General features: G+C 38.2%; 1 protein-coding gene across 1 annotated transcript in view; it reads right to left on the reverse strand.

The window, feature by feature from the left end:
* Positions 1–8946, reverse strand: part of LOC104542017 (ubiquitin-associated domain-containing protein 2-like) — a gene marked incomplete at its 3' end in the record, with an annotated part of 30002 nt that extends 21056 nt beyond the window's left edge. Inside the window, exons 1-3 of the mRNA XM_010186195.1 lie at positions 8891–8946; positions 6149–6272; positions 4146–4193 (exon numbers count right to left, since the gene is read on the reverse strand). Of these exons, the coding sequence (XP_010184497.1) occupies positions 4146–4193; positions 6149–6272; positions 8891–8946 (228 nt within the window). The remainder of the gene's footprint in view (positions 1–4145; positions 4194–6148; positions 6273–8890) is intronic.
* Positions 8947–10086: the final 1140 nt, after the last annotated feature.

Consider the following 10086-nt stretch of genomic DNA (forward strand, 5'->3'; position numbering starts at 1 on the left):
AATCACATCAGTTAGTCCTTAACAAACAGAACTCAAAACAATCCAAAGTACACTCCTGAGCATTTAGCAAACAGGTATGTGTAGTCTGTGTAAAACTAAGTTAGCAAATTCAAAATCATGAATAAGAACAGAGCACTCAAAAATCGGAACTGAAATTAAAACTGAGCACTCAACAATGTCTGAGCTTTCTATCTTAGCCTTGAGCTTTTAAAGTACATGCTATAAATTACAGATTCTCTGCAGTTTTCCAATATCTGAAGTATAAAAAGTGCAACTTTTAGTACACCCTGAGAAAAGTAAATCACAGGGCAGTACAGAAACCATGCAGAAGGCTCTTCTATTTGGCTTAGTGAAATCTGCAAAGTAAACAGGGTTTTAGAAACCTTCAGCATTTGGAAGGTCAAGACAATTTCAATTTCCTAAAGTTTGAACTGAACTCTACACAAATTCAAGGCAGCTCACAGAAGACTTGGGGTATTCCAAATGTTGAACTTTATGCAATGCAGGTCCCCTTGCAAACAAATAAACCAATGACACTAGATAAGAAGAAAGAGGCTACAACACTAAAATCACGGAAAGGGCCTGAAAGATTCCTTTCCCCTATGAAATACAGTCCTAGCTACATGGTTAGCAGAAACCCCGGCATGTCATCTGTATGATGACAACATTATACTGATGAGTGGAGGGAACTGCATGTCCCAGTGGGTGTACCTCATCTGCTGGTACCAACCTGAGCTTACTTCTTGAAGCAGAGATGCTGGAGCTACGATTGAGTGAGCCTTGACAGGCTCCTCAAATTTCAGGCCTGCCAGAGTACAGCAATGAGAAATGTAAGCTAAGAACCCAAGAGATTTTAAAAAGGGGGGAAAAAAGGGAGAGAAGATGGGCTGATATGTATGTGTCCAATGAAACATTGAAGAGGATACCATTTCCTAAGGTGTTTTGACTGTTTTAAAGAGGAAAATAGTAGGGAAACTGTTTCAGGCCTTCACTAAACTGATGCACATTACATAGAAGCACTTCTGTAAAGAACTACTAAAAGAATTTCTGGCTTCAAGTCAAATGGAAATAGGCTGCGTGACTATTTCCTAATAGTTTCCTAATTTTATGGCATAAAAACACCCCTATCGTAAGAAACCAATATGGACTGTAAGTACCAAATATGGTGTGCCCCTGGCAAAACAAATCACAAGAAACTAAATTAGTCTCATAAATTATAAGAAGAATAACACTACAGATTACTGACTACATCAGACTTGCAAATTTGTTCACAGTCTACTTCTTAAATTTTACTTTTTTTGTATGTAAACATCATGTATTTAAACAGCATCTTTTACACAACATACCAGCAACTGAAATTCCAAGGCCCATACTGGTCATATCAAAAGAATGATAATTGAGAGGTACTCCAGTTTCATCTGGAGAGTAAAGAAGTTGCCTTTAAAAGTGTATTTCTACGTTGAGTCAAAATTAAAGATCTAGGAAGATATGGCAAAGATAGACACAGCAGACCTTTTGTATTGCAAAAACAACACAGGCTGTAATCTCTGTAATTGAGAAGAATCCAGTGCCAAACTACAGATTGTCTAAAATTCTCTATCATCAGGCACATTACATCAATGCCTACCTGCATACATAGATTTATACAGACATGCAAACACATATGCACGCACGAAATACATTTCTGTAATGGTGGCATTGCTTAAAACCACTGGAAACAAGAACTCAAGGAGGAAAAATTCCCAGTTGCTCTACACCCTGCCTGGAATTCACAGGGAAGGCAAACATCACTAGCAAGGATGAACACAGAAATCAATCTCCAGTGCCACATCTCATACCTGGAAAGTTAGATCCTGTTTAGTGTAAGAGTGTTCATTACATGTTAAAATAGACATTGTGAGACTTTAAATAAATCTAAACTTGGAACTTGGTGAAGAGAAAGTGGAAACTGACAATTCAGAAATCGTGCCGACACCATCCGTTTTTAATACTCCACATAAGGAGAAGTGCAACAAAGGCTAAATTGCAGAACACCATCATATACAGTCATATGAGTGTCTAAATAATCTTTAGAGCTAAAAATACAGACAGTGAAGTGCCTAACAGGCAATGAACTAGTGACTAAATATCACACCTAGCTGACTTGGTGTTCATGCACTTACTCAGCCTTTTTGTACAAATACATGAAAGTTTGTTTCAATGAAGATACAGCATGATGTGAGAAAATGTCAAGAGCAGTAAGAAATACAAAAATACATAGGTTATCGGAAAGACTTAACATAGATTTGACAACCTGCATATTTCTATTATTGTACATATGGATATGTTATGAAGTATCCACACTTGTAATAGTAAAAGGTGCCTTTATAGGGTTTCACATCCCTTCAGATTATTTTACATACTGTGAAACTTCACTTTTTCATCAAGCTTTCTCAAAAGATGCTGAATTATCACTTCTAACAGAGAAGAAAAAGAGACTTATTTACAGTAGTGTGACAGATACGCTGTGCAAAAAATGGCTCAAATTCATGATATGAACTTCTTTCCAAATCACAGCACTTATCACAAAATAGCAGAGTGCAGCTCTCTGCTTGCTGCAGAAAAAACAGACTGAAAACATCACCACTGATGACGACTTAATTCATGCTGACTGAAGCAATACCAAAACTTAAAGCCTTCTTGTGACACATGGAAACCTCAATGTATTCCTACGGACTTACGCCTGTGTAAAACATACTGTCAACCTGCAATTAAAAAAAGGTCATTGATGAAAAAGCATCCTAAGAAAGTTGCATTATACAGCTGAATAAAACTGTACATTAAAAGGGAATTAAAATAAGAACTGCATAATGTATTATGAAAAAAAATATTTGAGCTGTTCTTTTAAAGTCTTTTATACACACACACACACACACTTACAGCCAAGTATACATACAGTTCCTGCCACCAGGAAAGAGGGAGTTAAAATGCCTTTCCTTTTCTTTCCTTTCCTTCCCCCTCTAATGAACACCTGTTCAAAAGGAAGGGCTATTAAAAGAGCCAGAAGAGTAACAGGAAGGGTAGAGCATTTGGAGGAAGTCACAGGTCCTCAGGCGGGCACTGAGGCTTGGGCTGATCTCCAGGAGAGAGAAATTCTGGTTTGTTAGCTGCAGAGTTTTCATCGATATTTACGGTCAGAGCAATCTCTGAGCAGATCTCCACTGTTTACTGCTCCATCACTCAGCTTTCCTGCGAGTTCACAGAGTATTTTGGAACAGTCAATGCAAACGGTAAGAGACCAAACTGCTGAGTTATAGCAGTAATATGTGAAGTGTCCATAGGCATTTTACTCTCTGCTCACTGCAAATTCAGATTAGTAGGTTCTAAATAGCAAAGGCACAATTTAAGTATTTCTTAAGACTGCATCAACTTAATAATGAGCTTCTTTGGAAGAGGTGGCACTTTCACTGCTTGAAAAGCCGACAGTATTCTGGGCCAAGAAATCAGAGTCCCAACTCCTAATTCCCAAGTTTGTAAAATTTTAAAAGCAACTTATCAGTATGTAACAATCTAGAAGTTTTAGTACAATCTGTTTCAGCACTGTGTGCCTTAGTACTATAAACACAGTCGGAAAGGAAAAGGACAGACCACACTGACTTTATCTGACTGGTGTGAAGAAAGTGATTTTGCATCTTTACTGCTGTTATCAGTGAGAAATGGCTATGCACAGATGTCCAAGCAGAACAGCAAAACGTGAAAAATCCTCACAGCCCAGTTGCTAAAAGCTGCTCCCCAGAAAAAAACCTTGAGGCTTGCTGAAAACTGGGGGAAAAATAGCGTAAATATTTCTACCTTTTCCTTAATAGTCTCATGTATAATTGTGGGTCTAAAGCTATATCCATGACCATAAAATTAATTTTAGGGTGTCTGAGAGCAGTGGCATCCTGCAAAGATTAACCAAGACTTCTGTTGTCTGTCTGTTTATCACCAACCAGCCAGTGCTTTACACCCTTGGAAGTTAAAAGATGAAAACTTTCTACTTACCATTACAAATAAAACCATGACTCAGTAATTTCTGTTCTTTTTGAGTCCAAATATCCTGCACTGACTGTATATATAACAGAGTGCTTTAAGCAACACAGGATTTTTAAAACAGTAAGACTTACCAATCCACTTAAGGCTAATATCCAGATGTAGGAACCAGAGGTTAAGAGCTAGAAGACAAAAGCAGCAATTTAAAATTTTTATTTTACACAGTTGTTGTTGTCTGAGCTACTATTGCAATTTGATATAGATTATGTACTTATCATGACAATGGGAGAAGTCAGACATCTATTTCTGTGAAAATTCAGTTTAACATTAAAAAAATACATATTCCAGAAGTAGCAGAAGTGGAAAAAACACAGGGATCCAACAATTGTTCTCCTTGTACAGAACAATACATTTTATTTTCATATAGCATATGAAGTACAACAGGATGTCAGTTATAGGCTGCACAGAAAAACAAGTCTGAAAGACAGACTGAGCCAAAGGAAATGACTCAGCAGCAAGAGGAGAAGAGTTCCAAGCACGGCAGGCAGTGCAAGTGAAGCTCTCAAACCTGCAGTCACATAGAGACTAAATGTAAGCATCAAATTTAAAGAAGCAAAGTTCTCACCCAGTAGCACATTTGTCTACATGAAAACACAGAAAAAGGTCGGAGTGGATTCTTAAAAAAAAATAAATCTTGATAAGCCAACAGGGCAGCCCATCATTTCTAGTGAAGTATGTGATTAATCACCTGGAGAAGGTAATTACCAGCCAGAAAAATGGGCTGAAAATTAGACTGATACTGGTTACCAAAGTAGTTCAACACAATGCTGACTGAATCATCCGAACACCTTCCCTCTTCTGGCTACGGAAAGAGTGACTCGAGATAAGGGCAGAGTTTACAAATGAAGAGAACGCAAATGACTTTTCCCTCAGCCTCTGTGTGACGGCAGCAACCGTTCTGTATACAGCGGGGAAAGCGCCAGCGAAGACACAGTGATAAATAGTGATCTGTAGTGGAGGTGGTGGGTGTGTGAAAGCAAAAGGCAAAGGACACAATGGCAAAGAGCTCAGACAATATCATGGCTTTTCTAAAGACCAGAATAGTCGTGCTATGGATGGGTTTGGAAGAGAGGAAACAAGATTTCTGTGAGATCAAGAAAATAAGGTGCTGGGGCAGAAATCAAAAGGTTGTACAGCAAAATGGATGAATGAAATGTTCACGTGGAGCACGAGTCAATATTCTGAAACTGAGCATTCATTCTCAAATCCTCTCTACCACACTTCACAACTATGGTGCTTTCCATTGCTAGTGCTAAAACTATTTTTGAGTCCCTGAAATATATAAAAATGAGTACAATTTCTCATAAGTTTGCACGTCTCCTATTTCATAACTCAGGTGGTGGCATGAGTGCCCATTTATTTCTAGGCTCTTGGGGGTTTTTTGTTGTTTTTAAGAACTACTGCCTTTCTGTACCCAGTACCTATACTTTTCCACTCATATTTAACATAATGCTACAATATACTGTTGTGCTCTGTTACACTATTTTTTAAATTACTATTTAAATACTATTGTTAAAAATACTACTAAATAAAATACTATTTAAATAAATTACATTTTAATTACTATTTAAATTACCTGTAATGTTTGATATACAAATAATATTAATTTATATAAAAGCAGAATGCGGCCAAAACCTTGATTATTTACCAACAGTCTTACCACAGAAAAATTCTACAGCTTTGTTTGAGTTCTAACAAACAAAGGGAAAATAAAACCAAGAATATAAGCAAATTAGAAAGGTGAAAGACACATATGCCTTAGCATCAGATTGTTTTCATCTATTTAATTTCTGTTTTTTTTAAAAAAAATAGTTATAGAATTGTCTATTATATTTTCTTGAGCAATATAATCAAGACAGAAGACAACAGAACAGATCACTTGCCTACCACTTCAGCATATGGAAATGCATACTTGCAACTCATGTTTTTCAATATTTTAGTTGACGTGACAGTCAGTGGCTAAACATATGTGGAATTGTATGCACGGAAGCATCAAAATTGACAGACAGACATACAGAAATGCTAACTACTATATTAGTAATTCATTAAAAGATGAACAAGCAAGTACATACCATACCTGTAAACCCAGTATATAGACCAGTGTCTTGTTCGTGATGGAAAAGTGGCCTAATACTTGTGTCACCTGCACTCTCGGAATGGAGGAATAAAATGGTACAAACAGCGCAAACACAGGACCCAAGCTGCAAGAAGAAAAGATACAGATGGTTAGTAAGAATGACAGTAGCAACAGTAGCGTAAAACAGTAAAAAGTAATTCATCCTAAGCACGTAACAGTCAAAAAATGTAATACCACCTTGCAAATAAAGGTCTTTCTTGGGAAGCAATGAGTAGGTAACTTGTCACATTCATGATAATAGATTCATTAGCAAGTGATGAACTATTAGTCTTGGGCAAATACCCTTGCAAAGAAGAAACAGGTGAAGAAAAGTATCTTATTTCCAAATGTTTAGTACTGAAGGCAGCTGAGAAGGCAAGATAATTAGTCTAATAGCAGACTGTTTCTATAAAATAGAGCACACAAGAACAGCAGCAGTCTCCTGCATCAGAACAAAACCTCTTTGATCCAAGTGGAAAAATGGTAAGGACTATACCTATCCCTAAAGGTCATGGAAACCACTTCACCTATCAAGTTAAGATTCATATTCACCCAGGTTTAAGGCGTTAGAGGACTGTAAATAGACTGCAGTATCTAAGACAGGAATATTGATAATTTGATTTAATCTTCCTTTGCCAGTGACTTCCAGCACCCTACAAATAACTTTCTTTAGGGTCCTCGCCTTAATCACAGCACAAGACGTTTAACTTTCTAAACCTTCATTGGAAGCCGCTAATCAAAACTTTCAAGAAATGCAGTCTCCACAGGCCTTTACATGAAAGGGATCTTATTCTGCTCAGCGGGAATTCTGCAAACAGCACACACCAGGACCCAAGTAACTTGAAGTACTCACTCAAAAATACATTTTCCTTCTGGAGGAGCAACTATGTAAGAGCTATAATGGCACGGATATGGGTGATTTTAGAAGAAAAACACTTCCTGCAGCTACTATAGGAGTAACACTATGTGAAATGATGGTCTGAATAGTAAAACTTACATTTCCTGAATAACTGCCAAATGTGACACATCTACCAAAAAACCCCTTCAAATATTATTTTTACTCATTTAATGGGTTGTGGCTTAGCAACATTTTGTTATCATTTTGTTTATTATATTTTAAGTTCAGTTTGCTGAAAAGCTTCCCCTCTGAGGACTTAAATACAGTTAAATCATAGAAACATTTTTAGTATCACATATTTAACACACAGATGCACTTGAATGTACAGAGAATGCTAACTCATGCTACTGAATTTTGCATATAATGCTTCTAACATAAGCAAAAAAACACCTCCATAAACACACACAGCACATTCTTTAAATAAATTCAAATTATTTATGTTGTATGAGTTGACAGGCACAGCTACAAGAGTGCCACACATAAAATAGTTCTTCATCAGAAGAGCTTCCATTGCAGACAATATTCACTGAAGTAGACCAGGTTTTATAAGTGAAGAGATAAGAAAAACAAAGGAAAAAAGGTCTTTTTCCCCTCATAGAAAACAAATTTTAAATTATTTATGTCTACTCTTAACTAATGGCCTGAGGAAGTACCAAAACTGTGGTATACTTTTCAGGTTTTATTCCTCCTGCGATAAATAGTGACTCAGACACAGAGATTTCACATGCAAGAGTGCACTCAATCATAAGATGGGAAAGTCCAAAAAGGAATTTCCCATGACTGCAAGTGCATTTTAAAAAGCGATTAGAGAATGTTGAAAGGTTCCTTAAATGTTAATATTCACCATTACTGTCAACAGAGGCCACAGAAAGCACCACTGCCGTGCAAGGCAGTGATCCATGTAATTACAAGTCCAGTGTCAGACGCTGCTTGGTACCTCACAATCTCGAGGAGCTGGAGGAAACCTAAAAACGAACTTTTCTCCTAAACCAGTAGCTTTGTAGGCACAACAGACTTACGCCTCCAAAGACATCAGACAGATGTCAGACAGAGTTCACATCTAGAACAAACAGGTATCACACAAATATCCATTCAGGTATCTTTTTAAAACATCAAAACCAGTGTCCTTCAAAGTATTCTGTGAAACTGTTTCGTGCAGTTGAATCCACTGCAAATCCACTGTGTGAAAACTGATTCCTGTTAATTTTAAACTTTCGCCGTCAACTTTCATTACATAATTCTGTACTTCTACTTGGAAAATTGCAATTCATCTTTTCTGTTGCCTTCAGAATTTTCTATGCGTTATCCATGCCTTGCTTTAGAATATGCATATGGAGATGCTGCTCACTTATAGCGAGTCTGCCAGAGAAGTTAACTACGTGACAATACTAGAATATGTCTGAAATAGTACAAAACCATGGCTAAGGAAAACATGAGCCCACTGCTTAATGGAAAAGGGACCTAGTGACAAAGAATGTGAAAAAGCCTATCTACTTGATGTCTTTTTTGGCTTAGTTTTCACTGGTTAGTTTTGCCATCGGGCCTCCTAGGTCCCTGAGCCTCCTGTGGGACTGGAGCAACACCAGCTGTAAAGGAAGGCAGCTGGGAAGCTCTTGAGCCCAGCTGGCCACACAGAAGTCAACAGGACCAGATGGGATGCACCTCAGGGCACTGAGGGAGATGGCCAACGCTGCTATCACTGAAACATCGTAGTGATCAGGGCAGGTTCCTGATGACTGGAAAAACACTAATGTCACACCCACCTTCGAGGAGGGCAAGAAGATTCAGGTACCTGCAAGCCTCACCTCTGTCCTTGGGAAAGTTCTAGAGCAAATCTCCTAGGAGCCATTGCCAGCCACATGATGGGCAGGGTGACTGCTAACAGCCCATATGGATTTATCAAGGGTGACTCTGGCACTGCCAACAAGGAAGGGGAAGGTAGCAAATGCTCTGAACTCTGACTTCAGGATGGCCTTTGATACGGTCTCCTGTATCCTTGAAGGAAACTGGGGAGGTATGGACTGGATAAGCAAACTTGAGGGAAATTGGCTGCACTGACAGACTCAGCAGCTTCTGACCAGCAGTACAAAGTCCAAGTGGACATTGTGTCCACTTTTGGGCTCCTCGGTTCAAATAAAACATTTTAACACTTGTAAATATATGCACAAAATACAGAAAAAAATGGTTTTAAAATGTATGAATAAGCAGGTGGAAAGCTAAATGTTACTTCTGCAAGTTTAATCCCACAGAACTTCCATTGACAACAGCAAATATTTTTGCAGAAATGACTCACTACACTTACTGACTGCAGTGCTCTATTTTTCTTCATTTAAGTTCTTCATAAAAACATTAACTTGACAAATTCACAACCACAAATTTTTTTGGGGGACTAAAAATATCAGTTACAACAGCAGCTGTAGAGAATACAGAGCATGTAAACAGGGTGCCAGTAAATCAAGTTACTAAGTTACTTCATAGCTCTGTGTTCTCACAGGCTATCCAGACACTACCTGTCAGTATTTGTCATTGGTAAGTCCAGCCTTTCTTCTGAAAATGTTCAGTGTTCTCAATAACATTCCTTAAAATTAGGTAACCCTGGAGTATGACCGCCCTTGATAACTGGGATCCTCTGCCCAATGGAGCCCAGGACTCAAAGGAACCATCTACTGCACCCAACCCATTTGCTACAGACGAGCAGGACACCCCAGTGCCTGAGGCCTCTCAATATACAGCAAAAGTATTAGGGTACATTACCCAATGCTCTTGTATCTAACTGCCAAGATTTCACAGGAATGCAGGAAGAAAGAACAACAAAAAAAACCAAACCAAACCAGACAACCAAAACAAAAGTTGAAGCGAAGCTGTGCATCTTGAAGGGAAAAGAAAGGTTCCATGGATATCTCAGCAGAATCACTGCAACTTTGGGTTCATTAAAACATAAGACCACCAACCAACAGATCAAACACTTTACAATCCCCTCATGAAAACAGAAGTCAGACAC

This window comes from Mesitornis unicolor, unplaced genomic scaffold (assembly GCF_000695765.1).
Source record: "Mesitornis unicolor isolate BGI_N332 unplaced genomic scaffold, ASM69576v1 scaffold24240, whole genome shotgun sequence".
Classification (NCBI taxonomy): domain Eukaryota; kingdom Metazoa; phylum Chordata; class Aves; order Mesitornithiformes; family Mesitornithidae; genus Mesitornis; species Mesitornis unicolor.